This window comes from Anabrus simplex, chromosome 1 (genome assembly GCF_040414725.1).
Source record: "Anabrus simplex isolate iqAnaSimp1 chromosome 1, ASM4041472v1, whole genome shotgun sequence".
Classification (NCBI taxonomy): Eukaryota; Metazoa; Arthropoda; class Insecta; order Orthoptera; family Tettigoniidae; genus Anabrus; species Anabrus simplex.
Window position 1 is genome coordinate 628,837,806 of NC_090265.1, and position 17,129 is coordinate 628,854,934.

Here is a 17,129-nt window from a genome sequence, read left to right on the forward strand (position 1 = left end):
CTCATTCCTTACCCGGTCTTCCCATTTCACTCGTTCTATTCTCCTCCATACTATGCTATACTATATTAATAACTCCGCCCACCAAAAATGGCTGAAACACGGCAATGCCAACGTGCAAGCTTGATTTGTATTGTAAGATTTCGAGATATGCATAATAATTAGTAAGGGAAAACTCATAACAGACCTCTGCCAAAATGCGAGTTGTTCATAAAAGTTGAACGTGTGGAAAAGTATGCCACCATATGGTTATATAAGCACCAGTAGCGTACCCACGCGAACTAAGTACGCAGACTCCGGAGGGGGATCCCCTTAAAGGCATAATTTTGATAATAAATTTTAAATAAACCACCGATCGAAGCATTTTCCGCACATAACTAGATTATTTAAAAGTCCGAGTCACACATTTGAGCGCATTGCCGATGTCACACAACCCGTAAAACCCCTGATTTGCAAACATGTGTTGGGAAGTGACCCCCGTCTATTGTTCGTATAGGGGTAAAATAATATAAGGGGCAGCCATGTTGAGACAACATCCACTTGACGCGAAAGATCGAAGGCAGACACACGGTCCGCTGCTGTTCTGGCCTTACCTGTATTCAGGAGTGATAGGATACATTTTGCAAATAGGCCTACGCGGTGTGAAAAACCTCGTCCAAGTGATAGTATTGAAAGTATTTAAATAACGTGACCGCGAGAACTGTGTTACAGTTTTGAAAAATTGTGTTTGTGAATGACGCAACTTATTTCAACGTCATTAGACTTGTTACAGTGAAGAAGAGGACCCTGTGATTATGAACGTGCTCAGCAGGAATAGAAGAGGATTCGAACCTGTGATCCACGTCAGCACCATGAGAGCCTAAAAGACGATAAGGGCCTTTCCTGGGTCCGAACCATGGATTTCACGACATGACGATAAGTCCAGAAAATCTATATATTATCCAAATAAATGCACGGTTATGTAATATGTAGATCACATAAATTAGGTTAGTAATGTAAATTGCATGTAATTGTGAGTAGTCTCAAAATGCAAGCCATCCACTTCATGTCCGTATCGATTATTATAATCAAAATATTCATTTAAAAACCACCTAATCGATACTTTATTTTTGCCTTTGGCAAAATTAAAAATGCATTAGCACACTCAGAACATGCTTTGACCACTTAGTGGTCATCTTCAGTTGTATATAAATAGTTTAGATGAAAACATTTGGAAAGTAAGCACATTAAGCCTTAAAACTATGTCCCATGGGATCCTACTTCCAGACAGATTAGAGTTAAGGAGTTTTAATTATAATGGCAGGCAACTTCCCTACTACTAGTCTGAATTGAGTTGTGCAGCTATCATTATAATGACAGGCCCCTTTTCCTACTGCCAGACAGCTTATTGCCAGTCACACCAAGGTTATTTATTTATTTATCGTATGATGTGCACAGATAGATTATATAGATAAATAAGTATACAATATATACACAATATATACAAGCAGAAACCTATAGTTCCAAATCAAGTCCATTGATCCATTTTAAGGCCTCCTTAGTTGCGTTGTGTATGTCCTCCAAAGGACCTTGAAATGCTCTCTGTGGACACTCGGCAATTACGTGGTGGATGGTCTGTGAGGTAGCTCCACAATCACACCCAGAAGACTTCTGCCAGCCCCATTTATAAAGAGTATAGCCGCATCTTCCTTGATTGACTCTTATTCTGTTCAGAGTCCTCCATTGACGTCTGGGTAGATGGAATCCGGGAGGTTGAACATGAGGTCGAGTCACAAGATGTTGATTGGGAACAGAAGACTGCTGCCATTGGTGTAATCAGGCGTTCGTGATGGAGAACCCAGTTTCTTCCAGTGTAAGTGCAGTGTGCCAGGGTGGAGATCTAGACTTAAGTCGTGGAGGGGCAGGTTGAGTAATATCCTGGTGAACGGGGAGGTTGGAGTCCTGGCTGATCTTCCACAGTTTTAGAAGAGCTTCAGACCTTCTTAAGCAAGGCGGTGGAATATTACTGAGTGTAGGCAGCCAGGCCACGTTTATAGAGCGAATACAACCACTTATAATGCGCATTGCTTGATTTAGTTGAGCATCAATCTTCGCAGTATGAGCACTGTTCAGCCAAGTTGAAGCGCAGTATTCGGCAACTGAATAACAAAGAGCTAGAGCAGTAAATCTCAACACTTAGTTTTTTGCGCCCCAGGATGTGCCGGCTAATTTTTGAAGAATATTATTCCGACTTTTAATCTTGGCGGCTGTGTTGTTAACACCAAGGTGGTGAGTTTCCATCAAAATAGCAGGCTACTATGCCTAATGCCAGTCAGATTTTATATGAGTACATTTGTTTATAATGGGGGCACCCTTGCCTACAGCTGAACACAACGGGGTAGGGGAGTTTTAAACAAAACTGCATACTCCTTTGCCTTCAGCGAGTCAACTCGAGAAGTGAACTATTCATTACTATGGTAGGTCGTCCTTACTAATGCCAGTTACACTGGAGTAGGAGAAGGATCCCATTCCTACTGCTAGTCAAAGTCGGTGTGGTGAGTACTGATTACAATAGCAGACACACTCTTTCTCGATCGCTAAAGATCGACATCAGTGAATATATATAGATCGACATTCGAAAGTATATGCATGTTTACAATATTGCAGACGTTCATTTACAGATTAACTGCTGCGTAACGGTACGTCATATCGACAAAAGGATTGTACCATAAGACGCCGGATTTAGCGGACTAAGTGGCTGGTTTTATGATATATCATCTATTCATGGGTCAGATTGAGTTAGAAACGTTGAATTGGGTAAAAGTTTTGTAAGATTATCTCACATTGCATTACATTTCGGATAATTAGGTGACAGCTACATGTATAACATTTGGCTCACATATGGCTACTGGGTGGGCCAATTTTCGTGTAGATTTTGATGATTCTATCTTTCCTATAAGTGATTGAAAGTATGAATTATGCTTGTGAAAAGTCCAAATTTACTTAACATCGAGAAATAGAGACGAATCTAACGTAAAATGGGTACAGATACGACAAAAAGTCATAAGACCAAGGTTGTAGGTCATTCCAAATTGAACGGAGATTGTGCCATCCGTTATGTGATAGGACTTCCCGAAGGTCTGCACCATAATTAAAATTGCCTCCATATTTCTATATTCTCCGGGGATAAAAAGTGAAAGATTTAAAGATCTTTGAACTTTTCCGAACGTTACAGGCTAAAACATATAATTTTGCCAAATTTCAATGTTCTTGTTCGTTTGGCAGGTTATGCCGCAATCTGAATTTTTGGCGAGGAGAGTAAAAATTGAGACTTTCAGGAAACTAAACCCAAAAAAATGCAGTTGGTCATTATTACCCCTTAAGCGGGTAGCTGTACGAAAATTTCGCCAAAATAGTCCATGTACAGGCACACAGTCGTTACGATTTTATTTATATAGATAGATAAGGAATATGCTCCACGTAGAGCACATTTCGGGCTATGTCCGCTGCATTTAACCTGCAAAACCGACCATTCATGACATCTCTCTCATTAATCCTCCTGTCGATAAACTGCACATGAAAATAATATGTTTTAGAAATGAATTTCCATCAAGTTGGGTCGATTTCAAATCAGCTTGGTCTTGTACTGTATATATTGTGGAAGAGTAAAATCACTAGTTCGGTTCCCTATTAACCGTCAATCCATTCCAGGAACATGAAATGTTCATGACCTTTAAAACATACCTTTGGACAGGTGGCTGCTAAATATAAAGTTTGATTCAAATATCTTCATTAGTTTTCAAGTTGTAAGAAATACGCTTGACAAGCACCCGCTCTTGAGTTAAGTCCGGTGGGACTTGTACCGTAAAACGGTCCGTTAATAGTATCTCCCTTATTAAACCTCGTATCGAAATAATGCAAGTGAGGAAAAAGGTTTAGAAATGAATTTCCATTAAGGCAGGTAGATTTCCATTAAGTTTGGTTGTGTATATTTTGTAAGAGTGCAAAATCACGGTTTCGGTTTAGTATAATCACCTAGTCAGTTCAGGGATTTAGAAACAATATTTGCCCTGCAATGAAATGAAATTGCGTATGGCTTTTATTACTGGGAATGTCCGAGGACATGTTCGGCTCGCCGGGTGAAAGTCTTTCGATTTGACTCCCTTAGGCGACCTGCGCAGCATGATGAGGATGAAATGATAATGAAGACGACACACAAACCCAGCCCCCGTGCCAGAGAAATTAACCAATGATGGTTAAAATTCTCGACCCTGCCGGGAATCGAACCCGGGACCCCTGCGACCAAAGGGAAGCACGCTAACCATTTATCCATGGAGCTGGACAATATTTGTCCTCAAACCTACCCAAGGACAGGTGGATTTTAAATATGAAGTTTGGTGGACAGACAGACAAACAAACAGACAAACACACAGACACCAAAGCTAAAAATATGCAGATGGACATTATTACTCCTGAAACGGATAACTGTACGGAAATTTCGCCAAAATAGTCAATGTACAGACACACTATAGACGTGCAGACCCTTATTTCGAGAGTTACTGCTTTGAAACTGTACGACATATCTACAAACGGACTTCACAATCGGACGCATCGTTCAGTGTTCTACATGGCATGACATCTTCTCGTATCTCGTATATTTATGGTTTGATTGAGTTAGTCATTGAATGGGGTGAAATTTTGTACAGTTTTCACATACTACTTTATATTTTTGATACTCATGCGACAGCTAGAATCATAAAATATGGCTATCACATGGCCACTGGTCATGTCAATCAGCGTGCCGAATGTCATGATTCTATCTTTCCTTTATGTGTGCCAAACGATAACATGAACGTGTAAAAGTACAAAATTAACTTGAAATCGAGAAATACATGTCTATTTAACGTATAAGGGATAGAAATACGACAAAAACTCATAGGACCAAAGTTGTAGATCTCTCCAAAGTGAAACGCGATTGTGCTTTCTGATTTGTGATACGACTTACCGTTTGCCCACCAATTATACCGAAACGAAGGTCTGCACCGTCGTCAAAAATGCATCCATATTTCGATATTTACCAGGGCCAAAAGTTATACATTTGCATACCTTAGAATATTTCCTCAAAGAAAATAGTGTCCAGCTCTCGGGATTACCACTCGCATACATAAGGAGTAATTAAGGAAGAAAATAATGTAGTTAAGAAAGCTGACATTAATAGAAAGTGGATTATAACTGAGGATAGCCGGATGACGACAAATATGTAAAAAACAAGTGAATGTATTGGAAAATCAAATGCCCCTCAATAAATTATGCTGGTGTGAGTTATGGATATAAGAAAGCGGTAACATAGGAGAAATTTAGGCGCACGGATTCTTAGGTAAACAGATAAGAATATGACTAATGGTATTATTACTTAAACTATTCGAGGACGGATATACCCTCCAACGATATTCCGCCATTATCCCGCAGAATGGCCGATTGACGCCTCTCTTGCCTTCTACCCAAGGAACAACCACCAATGTAAAGGCGTGGTGAGAAAAATAGCAATACGTTACTTCGCTGCTGGCATGCAGTCAGAGACGTTGCCATGGTAACCTGTAGGTTCATTGTCGTTCTGTCGGTCACTCAATGCAGAGCATGATACCCGCAGAAAATAGTAAATTTCTGCGTCATTTGACGAGTAAGGTAAATTATGAACATAACGAAAGTTGTTTATAATGAAGATGCGTTTCACATACGGTCCACGGAGTTTACAGAAAATCAATAGTATAAGAGAAAATAGAGGAAAACCGTTCTGGTTTTCCTATAAACCCCCCGTCTATTCAATGTCTTTAAAATGATATGCATAACAAAACCTTCCTCGGGATGAGTATAATCTAAATATGAAGTTTGGTTGAGATCTATCCAGCCGTTTCGCCGTGATGGTGGAACAAACAAACAGACCGAAAAATAAAAACCAACGATTCGGTATTGAGTTGACCTAAAACGGATAAATATCTGAAAAATTGGCAAAACAAACGAAATTACATACAGCGGACCCCCTACAACTTTATTTATATAGACTCTACATTATATACCGTCCACAGATATACAAACATAAGTAAATGTACACCTAAGTCCGCAACCACAGTTCTGAATCACGGCGTGGGAGCCAATGAAGGGTTTCATCTGTCTCGTTGCTCAGGTCTTCTATCTTGTCCCCGAACATATGGAGAGACTATTCAAAGGCAATATGTTCCAACGTATAATTTTCTTCCCCTCAGTCACCATCAGTCTTTCCATCACACCCGTTTGGAAAAAGTCATACCACATTTGCCATGAGCAATCCTCAGTCTGTTTCATATCTTTCACTGCCATCTGGGTAGAAGGAATCCGGCTGGCCACTCACACGGGTTTGTTATGTGATAGTGGAGTGGCATGAATTGCATTTGATATGTTGAAAAAGCCGTACTTTAGACATGTGTATGGGCAACATAAAGCAGAAACAGGTTCTGGGAAGGATATATCAGGGAGTATTAATTAACAAGGGGAGTGTATACTGTACGTGAGGACTTACAGAAAACAGAAATATTCTGTCAGCAGTATGTAAAGATAATTATTGTAGACAAGTGAGGTAATCCACCTAATCAATACAGTATAAAATTTGTACTTCAATTTATTTTAATCTAGGTACTATTTTCGGCATCCTGATACTAGGCCGTATCAGCCATAAGATCTTAAAACACTTAGAAAACAAACTGGCAATACATATAACAAAAATAATAAATAATCAACTAATATCTAGTTGAACATTAAATACTTAGTTTTTCCCCAATTGCTTTTAATTTTATACAAGTGTTCAATAAATTATTTATATATCTTCAAGACAGTGGTTTATACTTATTGAAGTATACCAACAGACCATAAGAATTTTCAGGTGTTGTGTTAAGTTATATTCTCAAGTCAGTGACTTATTTTAGTGTATAATGAATATTAGACCAGAACAATTTTCAAGTATTAAGCTACCTATTTTTGTTATATGTATGGGCAATTAGTTTTTCAAGTGTTTAATATCAATAGACCCAAACTATAGTAGTACCAAGATTAAAATAAATTGAAGTACTAATCTACATTTATATGAAACGCTAACGTATACGTTTCACAAGACTCAAGCTCTTGAACTACAGGGAGTTGAAAGGTGCAGTTTGTACCAAAATCTTCCAAATCGTCCCAATAGTACAGAAAAAAATATTTTATTTCTTGTAAAGTCAACGGAAATATATTCATTTTCAATATCAAATCATTAAATGATCGCTCCAATAATTACAGGCGAATGTTGCTAAGCGACTAACACTTTCATTAATGATTACTACCTGTTAAGCCAGAGAGCATACATTTCCTCTGATGATTGAATAATACTATTCTCTGCTAGATACTCTTTGATTCTCTGACCTTTCCCAGTTTGTGAATATACTCAACAGATGGCAGAACGTTCCCAATAACTTACACGTTGCTAATAGAAAACAGTCTACGTACATACAGACGGGAAGGTATCAAGTCGACTAGCCTTCTGTGTGACCATTGATAAAACGCAGGGACAAACGCTTGGAAAAGTGGGTAGTTCATTAACCCGAACCAGAATTCAGCCAAGGCCAAGTGTATGTTGCACTATCTCTGGCAAGATCGTCTGAAAATGTTAAGATCCAGATACGGCCGAATGGTCGAAGCACAGATAATATTGTATGGGAAGAAGTTTTATAAATTGAATTACGAATGAATCATCTGTTACGTACCGGAATTGAATGTTCATAAAAAATTGTTGAAAAGGGCAGGCAAAACAATATGACTGCGGCGAGTTATCTGACCTGTTTATAAGGAATGATGCGGAGCAGATCGGTACACTAGTTTTATATTGTATTGATTAGGTTGAATACCTCATTTGTCTGCAATAATTATATTGTCATCAATACGAAACATGAAAATTTTAGACTTTGATGTATGTGAAGTTAGTCAGATAAAGGACAATATTCAGGTGGAGCAGGTGATAATACTTACGAAATGCTGAAATTTACCTTTAATAATAAAGACACAGAAGTCGAAAGCTAAGAAAGAAACTTGGACTGATAATAATTCTTGGGATATGGTAAAGGCAATGGGTTGCGTTGTAATCCCGTATCTAAAGTAGTTATTTGATTACTGATTTTATGAAGCAGGGGCTGCCTCTCTGAGGCGGTAAAGGCGTGCTCGGCTCGTCCGGAAGGACGTGGGTTCGAATCCCCGTCAGGAAGTCGTGAAATTTAACTAACGAGATTTCCACTTCATGAGGTCCATATGCCCCTGAGGTTCACTCAGTGTACACCAAAAATAAGTACCAGGTTAATTCCTGGGGGCAAAGGCGGCCGGGCGTAGAGCTAACCACTCTACCCCATCACGTGCCGAAGTTAACAATGGTGGAAACCTTTACCTTCCACTCCTCCAAGGGCCTTTATGGCCTGTATGGAGGTGACTTTGCTTTTGCTATGAAGGAGCTATACCAAACGAATGGAGAATTACCATAGTAGCCCCAGTGTACAAAGGAATGGGTGATAAACATAAAGTGGAACATGAATATTAAATGCTCACGACGACATAGTACTGTATATAAATTTTCAACTTCTTAGGTCGTGTACATTACATAGAGTATGTGCGAAGTAGAATGCGAGTACAGATCTCCACTGGTACCTGGTGGTCCATTTATGTTCTGTACTTGACATCTCTTCGGTACATACTGTATGCAATTAGCACGGCCTATGATGTTTAAGGTTAATTTCCAACGAAGCGGGTAATTTCTGGCCAGTCAGCTTGACATGAGTTGCATCTAAGCCCTGGGAAAGCATTTTTCTCATAATATTAGAAGCGTTTGAGAAATAATTAACTGGTTTGACAGAAGGCAGTTTGAGTTTCGGAAAGGTTATTCCAGCGAAGCTCAACTGGTAGGATTCCAGCATGCGGTTTAACTAGGAATATCTAACACAAAAAGCGTGTATTTAAAAACTGAAAGAACAGCACTACAACACAGTAGTCAAACCGGAATGCCTATACGCGAGTGAATTTCTAGTACTGAATTACAAGCTGAATAAAGTAGTACTGGAAAGAAAAATCATACGGAAAATACTCGGTCCGCTAAGAACTTCAGAACTCTGGACATTAAGAAGTAATGATGAAATATACCGGAACATAGAAAGCATAACAGAAACAATGCGGAAGAGGCGACTGATATTTTTTGGACATTTATACAGAATGGAGAACAACAGGTTAACCAAACAGATCTTCTAATATCTTTGGAACAAGAAGTCAACAACAACGTAGATTCATGAAGTCAAGAAAGATTTGGAAAGAAACAACATAAGGGAAGAAGAAGCAACAGAGGAAGAGATTTTTTGAAAGAAAGTGTTAAAAAAGGAAGGATTCCAAGGTCGGGAGGGAAAGAAAAAGAGCAGGGGCTAAAAATGGTCCGAGGAGAGGAAAGGAAGTCATAGTGAGCAGATGAAGGAGTGTTGGAGGAAGAAGAAGGAACATCAAAGGATGAAGCATTGAAATTGTTACGTGATCCCAAGAAGACCCAAACGGAGAAGGAATAATAATAATAATAATAATAATAATAATAATAATAATAATAATAATAATAATAATAATAATAATAATAATAATAATAATAATAATAATAATAATAATAATAATAAACGTCCGACTCCTTATCTGAATGGTCAGCGTACTTCCCTTTGGTTCAGAGGGTCCGGATTCGATTACCGACTGGGTTGGAGATTTTAATCGCTTCTGATTGATTCTTCTAACTCGGAGGCTGTGTATATTCATATTAAGACAACATACCGCACTACCAACCATCATAGAAACATACAATAGTGATTATATCCCTCCACATAAGGTTGGTGTCAGGAAGGGCATCCGTCCATAGAACTGCTAATTCACATGTGCCGTTCGCACTCGCGACTCCACAGACGTGGTAAATGTAGTAGAATAATAATAATAATAATAATAATAATAATAATAATAATAATAATAATAATAATAATAATAATAATAATAATAATAATAATAATAATAATAATGCATACGGTTAACGCTCAATGCGAATAAATTTACATTCCACAGAAGAATGAGAAGAATATGTAGAATAATTCAGTTCTGACTTCCTACTATATCAGTCTTACCTTGTCACAAAAACATAACCTAACACATAATCCATAGAATATGTCAACGGAATACGACTTTGTACAGAATCAACTTAGAAATATGGTCTGTCTCTTAAGACAAAAAAAATATTACTTCGAAAGAAAAGTAGATACCCGGAAAAGAGAAGGAGTTAAAAATACGATATAAAATCTCTTTACTACATTTACTGCAAGAACCATACTCTAGGTGCTTTCTGATATGCTGGTGGTGGTACAACCTCAGCTAAGGTGAACAAGCTTGCTTATGTTGACAAGGTAAATATTGCAATTTGTACAGTGATATCCCAGAAACATATGAGAGACAGGATTAGTATACTCTTATTTCAATTGAATCCTAGGATCTTCTTGCAGACTTTACGCAGTGGACCGTGGAATGCCTTTTAATACGCCCTGGTGTCAATAGATTTGGTTCTGCTGTCTCCATTTGATTTGATCGTGGGGAATATCTTACTGTAAATTTACGTCATAAATGTGGTTGTGTAGAGTATTGGCCCATTAATTATTAGGTCATACTTTTGGGTCTCTTTGCAATGACGGTTTAAAGGACATGGAATGAATGTATTTTACAAGTATCAATAACGCCCTAGCTCCGTATATCAGTGGTTGCTCTTTATTTTCAGTGGGAAGAATTCTACTTTACCACCTCGTACTAGCAAACTGAAACTTAGGAATAAATGAAAACCAAGGAAAAGGTACAATATTTAACACTTAAAACAAAATTCAGTGAGACAGGTTAATTCTGTTAATCTCATTTATTGGTCTTTTGTGTAGCCTTAATAGTTTTAAATACAAAACTTATCATTAAAATTCACAATACTGAACAACCAAAATTAAGACAGATATTTATCTTTCATCTATGAAATGAAGTGTACAATATACGAGCTATCTTCATATGAACTACGAATATGATTTATCAGTCGAGAGAACGATAAACTGCAAGTTGATGCTTGACAGTGCATAAATAAGTCGTAACACATCAAGTCAGTCTATGAAGTCGGTGGCACTTTCTAGAGCACTTTAAATTCTTTCTAAATATAGCTTTTTAATTATGAACATATTATCGTATTCTTGATGAATTGTACACATAGGAACTCTTTTACTTAAGATCTTCAGTTCTTGTTTGCAGATCATTCTTAGTGGTGAGATCCGACGCCAACGAGACCTTTACCTACACCGACCGTTCCAACTACTCCAACTGGGTAAGCTCCAACTCCTACGAAGCCTTTGCCAAGACCTAGTGAGCCAACTGTTCCCAAGGAACCATAACCAGAGGTGCCAACTACTCCTCCCAAGCCATGAGTACCAATTATTCCTCCAACAACAGGAGCTACCCATACACCCTTACCGAAACCAGTAGTTCCGATTAAACCTCCAAGACCATACGATCCTATGGTACTTCCGAAGCCGTGAGATCCGATGATTCCTCCCAAACCGTGAGTTCCCCAAACACCCTTTCCAATACCGATTCCTCCTAGACCGTGAGATCCAACGAGTCCTCCCAAACCGTGAGTTCCCCAAACACCCTTTCCTAAACCGATTCCTCCTAGACCGTGAGATCCAACGAGTCCTCCCAAACCGTGAATTCCCCAAACACCCTTACCAAGACCAATACCTCCCAGACCGTGAGATCCTATGATTCCTCCCAAACCGTGAGTTCCCCAAACACCCTTTCCAATACCAATTCCTCCTAGACCGTGAGATCCGACGAGTCCTCCCAAACCGTGAGTTCCCCAAACCCCCTTTCCAAAACCGATTCCTCCTAGGCCTTGAGCTCCCACGATTCCTCCTAAACCGTGAGTTCCCCAAATTCCCTTTCCAAGACCGATTCCCCCCAAACCATGTGTTCCTATGATACCTCCCAAACCGTGAGTTCCCAAAACACCCTTTCCAAAACCGATTCCTCCTAGGCCTTGAGCTCCTACGATTCCTCCTAACCCGTGAGTACCCCAAATTCCCTTTCCAAGACCGATTCCTCCCAAACCATGTGTTCCGACGATTCCTCCCAAACCGTGAGTTCCCCAAACACCTTTTCCAAGACCGATTCCTCCTAGACCGTGAGATCCGATGATTCCTCCCAAACCATGAGTTCCCCAAACTCCCTTTCCAAAACCGATTCCTCCCAAACCATGTGTTCCGACGATTCCTCCTAAACCGTGTGTTCCAACGACTCCTCCCAAACGGTGGGTTCCAAGAATTCCTCCCAGACCAACACCTCCGAAGGTGCCCTTACCAAGACCGACGGTACCAACAAGTCCTCCTAAACTTGGAGCTCCCCAGATTCCTTTCCCAAGAACACCATGATTTCCAATGACTCCATCTACAACTGGAGCTATCAAAGTGCCAGTACCGTGTCCATGATCGTGAACGACACCTGGATTTGCTGAAGCCTGGAAATAGAGAAATGTAGATATGATTACATACATACATACATACATACATACATACATACATACATACATACATACATACATACATACATACATACATACACATATACATACATACATACATACATACATACATACATACATACATACATACATACATACATACATACATACATACATACATACATACATACATAAGTGTCAGTGCTTAGGAAATCATTCCAGAAAAGTTACTAGATTTAATTTTGCAGGACAGACGAAAGAACCAAATTTATATCAGATTTACTAAGATTTTAAATGCAATGGCACCTGTTACTTTGATACTAAATCTACGTCATTAACGTGGTATCACTGCTATCAATACAGAGAAAGAAATTGAAAAGTTTCCTAGAAAAGAGTGCTGCGTAAAAATAGGGTATTTCCTCCAAAGAGTATTTTCAAGTAACCAAACGGGTTAATATTCAGCATGGACTAAAACCCACATTTTGTTTTCAAAATAATTCTGCAGACAAATCAGACGGTGTATTTCCGACTTTGGATTATACTCACATATATTGTTAAACTCTAAACATGTTTCTTGTGATTACTGAATCACTAGTTTCTCAGTGAATTATCTAACACCAACAAAGCATTAGACATGTATATAGATTTTTGCTGTTGCTATATTTAAGATAGTAATACCGTCATTACAGCAGCTGAATGTTAGTCGTAAACATGAGTATTCAATTTTCAGTCTCGGAACAATTTGTTTAAACTTATGTGACTTATTTGTACACGAAGGATAGAGTATATGTGTGCGTGTGTGAAACAATTTCGTGCGGTTATTACTAGACTTTTACATCCCTTGTAAGGCAGTTCCCCTTGCAGAGCTATTGGGAACAGCACAAACAACCATTCTCCAAGGCAAGGGAATTAACAGTACACAATTAAAAGCCCACCAACAGGCGGGACTCAAATCCAAGGCCCCGAGGCCAGAAGACCAAGACGCTGACCAGATAACCAGAGACGGAAAATTTGTGTGTGTGTGTGTGTGTGTGTGTGTGTGTGTGTAAAATTGTGATTTTCTCATTTAAGGAAAATAGACTAAATTTCAGGTTTGTTCCCAAAAGAACGTGCTGGTCTACTCACAATGTTGGCACTCAAGTAGAGCACGCAACCCAAGAAGAGTGGTAGCTTAAAGCTGTTCATGTTACAGTTCTTCTGGAGAAGTGGATGTCATAGTTCAGGTAACCTGCTCTTTTATACTGGTAGCCGAGGATGACACATGCTGCACAATGTCAGCTGGACAACACAGGGAACGCACGGATGTGAAGATACTGCAGGCACTTGATTAACACATCACTGGGATAGTGCCTGCATACGCGTACGCAGTACATTTACCCGAGATATTAGTGAAGGTGTTTATGAATCAGTGATGCAGGTCATTCATGAGTTAGTGGCAGGAGGAAAGGAGGGGAGAGTCATTCGAGGACCTATGAACTTGTGAGGAAAAATATGTAGTGATGTATAGGAGACTAGTGTGCTCCATGGTGCACGGGTCACGTGTTTTGCTCTTACCTGTAGGTCCTGAGTTCAATGTCTGCTTCTTCCATCAATTTCATTACTGGACTGTGGGTTGGAACGAAATTCATTCAAACTCTCGAGGACAATTGAGAAGCTAACTGATATGAGCACAGGACCAGGCCAAGGATGTGTCCAGGAAAAGCATCACGCCAGCTGCGAGACTCTCGAATACCTGCAGGTCACCTGGCTGGCTAGGAGTAGTCTAGACAGGTCAAGTCATTATTTTAATGGACATTAGATACTTCAAATTAACATAATAGTCGTGAAGAGAAGTTCCATCACGTTGGTGCCACCTTTGGCAACTTCTTTAAATGAACTCAACGTGTCCGCTCTTTTCGTGAAATGTGACAAGGAATCATAGAGGCCTGGCAGAGTTCGAAAAGAAATCCAATACTTACCAATCCACATTACTAAATTCATAACACGACATTAACCGTGAATAATCACTGTCTGATGAAATGTCTCCTTCACTTTAGACTGATACAAACAGCAATAACCAGATATTACGGTCGCATCATCATATGTCTGAGCGAAAAGTTTCTCTCCTACATTCAGATAATAATTAAACTAGTGTAAGGTAAGGGTGTGTTCTGCCCGAAGCCAGGTCCGAACCTCCGCAGAAGTGTACCTGAGCCGGAGTTTACATACGGTAGGGTGGCCAGTTCCTTTCCGCTCATCCATTCCCTTACCCCCCACCAACAGCGCATGGCAACCCATCCACTTCTCGACCACGCCCAATGTTGCTTAACTTCGGAGATCTCACGGAATCCGGTGTTTCAACACGTCTACGGCCGTTGGCTTAAACTAGAGTGACGAAATAAATTGGATATTGTCTCAGAAGAGCTGTCTGTGCTGACTTCTGTAAAGCCCGTGAAGATTTCTTGAGCTTCCCCACTGCGCAAAATTTGTGGACAGCTGCAATATTTTTTTACTATGTCTAAGCACCCAATGCCGGCGGGATCATATGCTCCTGGTAGGGCCACCCAAGCCGGACAGGTCTAAGGTGATGATCCAGACTAAGAGTGATACCCTGGTCCTCCAGGTTGGGGGTTGGTACGTGGGGCTAACAACTCCACTACCACAAAACTACATATTGTTCAGAAACCAAATCAAGATAACCGGACGGTCCCAAACTTACGACGACTAAAGCGCGCTAAATGGCAACGATACGGATATATTGGAACATGGAATGTGAGAAGTATCTTTCAGGCCGGGGCTAGTAGAAAATTGGAGGAGGAATTACTTAAATATCAGATAGATGTGGCAGCATTACAGGAGATAAGATGGAAGACAATCGAGGTGACAGATTTACAGCACTACATTTTGTTCAATAGTGGGGAGGAAGAAAATAGAATAGGAACAGGGTTTATGGTCAAGAAATCGGTCAGTCATAATGTGATTGAATATGAAGCAATAAGCCCCAGACTATGCCGGTTAAGATTGAGAGGGAGATTTGCCAACATATCACTAATTAGTGTCCATGCACCAACAGAGGATGCCGATGAGGAAGAGAAAGAACATTTCTATGAAAAAATGGAGCAAGTATATGACAAGTTGCCCAAGTATGACGTTAAAGTTGTCCTAGGGGATTATAATGCCAAAGTAGGCAAAGAGAAAGAAAACCACCCAGTGGCAGGATATCATAGTAAACACCAAGAATCAAATGAAAACGGGTGGAAATTGATTGACTTTGCCTTTAGCAAGGAGCTGGTGATTAAGAGCACATGTTTTCCCCATAAGGAGATCCATAAAGAGACATGGATATCACCGGATGGTCTGACAAAGAACCAGATAGACCATGTGCTGATAGATGCGCGACATGCCTCCAATATAATGGATGTGAGAAGCATGCGTGGTGCAGACAGTGATTCAGATCACATACTGGTGAGGATCAAGTTCCGAGAAAGACTGGCAATTAAACCCAGGGACAGAGCTGAGCAGAGCAAGATCCATAATGTAGAACTGTTAAGGGATGAGAAGAAGGAGGAAGAGTATAGAGACCGGCTGCAAAGAAAGCTACAGATGGGCAGAAACGGAGATGTGGACATCAACACAATGTGGGAGGAAACCAAGATAGCAATAAATACAACGGCGCAGGAAGTACTTGGAGAGAGATGGAAACAGAGTAGAAATAAATGGTATGACGAGGAAGTGGGTAAGGTTCTGGAAGAGAGAAATCTTGCCCGACAAAGAATGCTACAGAGACCCACTCGAAATAATATTGCAGTTTTTAAAGAGAAACGGAGAATAGCAAAGACATTGATAAGGAACAAGAAAAGAATAGAAGAAAAGGAGAGAGTGGATGAAATGCAGAAGAATTTTGAAAACAAACAAGGCAGAAAATTCTTCCATGGGGTTGGACAAGTAAAGAAGGGATATCAACCCAGAGTGAATATGCTTAAGGATGAGACTGATAGACTCATTGTTGGGAAAGAACGAATTCTCGAAAAATGGGCAAAACATTTCGAAACACTACTTTCTGTCAGACCAATAAATGAAGAAAAAGAAGGATCAGACCGTATGGAAACTTCAGAGAGAGATGAGGAGGGTGAATATGGAGATGAGTGTGAGGAGGAAGAGATGGATGAGGAGAATGGAGATGAGGATGAAGACGATATGGGATCACCATCGATTGAAGAAATAAGAGATATTATAAAACAATTGAAGAGCAGTAAAGCCCCAGGAAATGACCTCATAACAGCAGAAATGGTAAAACATGGAGGAGAAGTGTTGGTGAAGAAAATACACGAGATAATTAAAAAGGTATGGGAAACAGGTACAATGCCGGAGGACTGGACACTAGCAAATATATGTCCTATACATAAGAAGGGGTCACGCATGCAATGCAAGAATTATCGAGGTATATCCTTACTGAGTATAGTATACAAAATCCTCTCTACAGCCATAACAAAGAGAGTTAGTAGTAGAGCGGAAAGAATTATAGGGGAGTACCAAGCTGTTTTCAGACCTGGATGATCGACGATGGACCATA

General features: G+C 39.8%; 1 protein-coding gene across 1 annotated transcript; it reads right to left on the bottom strand.

Moving 5' to 3' along the window:
* Window positions 1-10,924: 10,924 nt before the first annotated feature.
* On the bottom strand, window positions 10,925-13,830 carry LOC136857224 (uncharacterized). Its single transcript, XM_067135697.2, has 2 exons — window positions 13,703-13,830; window positions 10,925-12,574 (listed from the first exon to the last, which is right to left on the bottom strand). Exons 1-2 carry the CDS (start codon window positions 13,760-13,762, stop codon window positions 11,321-11,323), a joined length of 1,314 nt encoding a protein of 437 aa, XP_066991798.2. The 5' UTR covers window positions 13,763-13,830; the 3' UTR covers window positions 10,925-11,320.
* Between the last annotated feature and the right edge of the window lie 3,299 nt (window positions 13,831-17,129).

What these genes read in the sequence shown, in the direction of transcription:
- LOC136857224 (XM_067135697.2), bottom strand. Translation starts at nt 13,762, where the DNA reads ATGAACAGCTTTAAGCTACCACTCTTCTTGGGTTGCGTGCTCTACTTG. An exon ending in TCTACTTGAGTGCCAACATT is followed by an intron (nt 12,575 to 13,702) that starts GTGAGTAGACCA and finishes CTCTATTTCCAG; the next exon opens with GCTTCAGCAAATCCAGGTGT.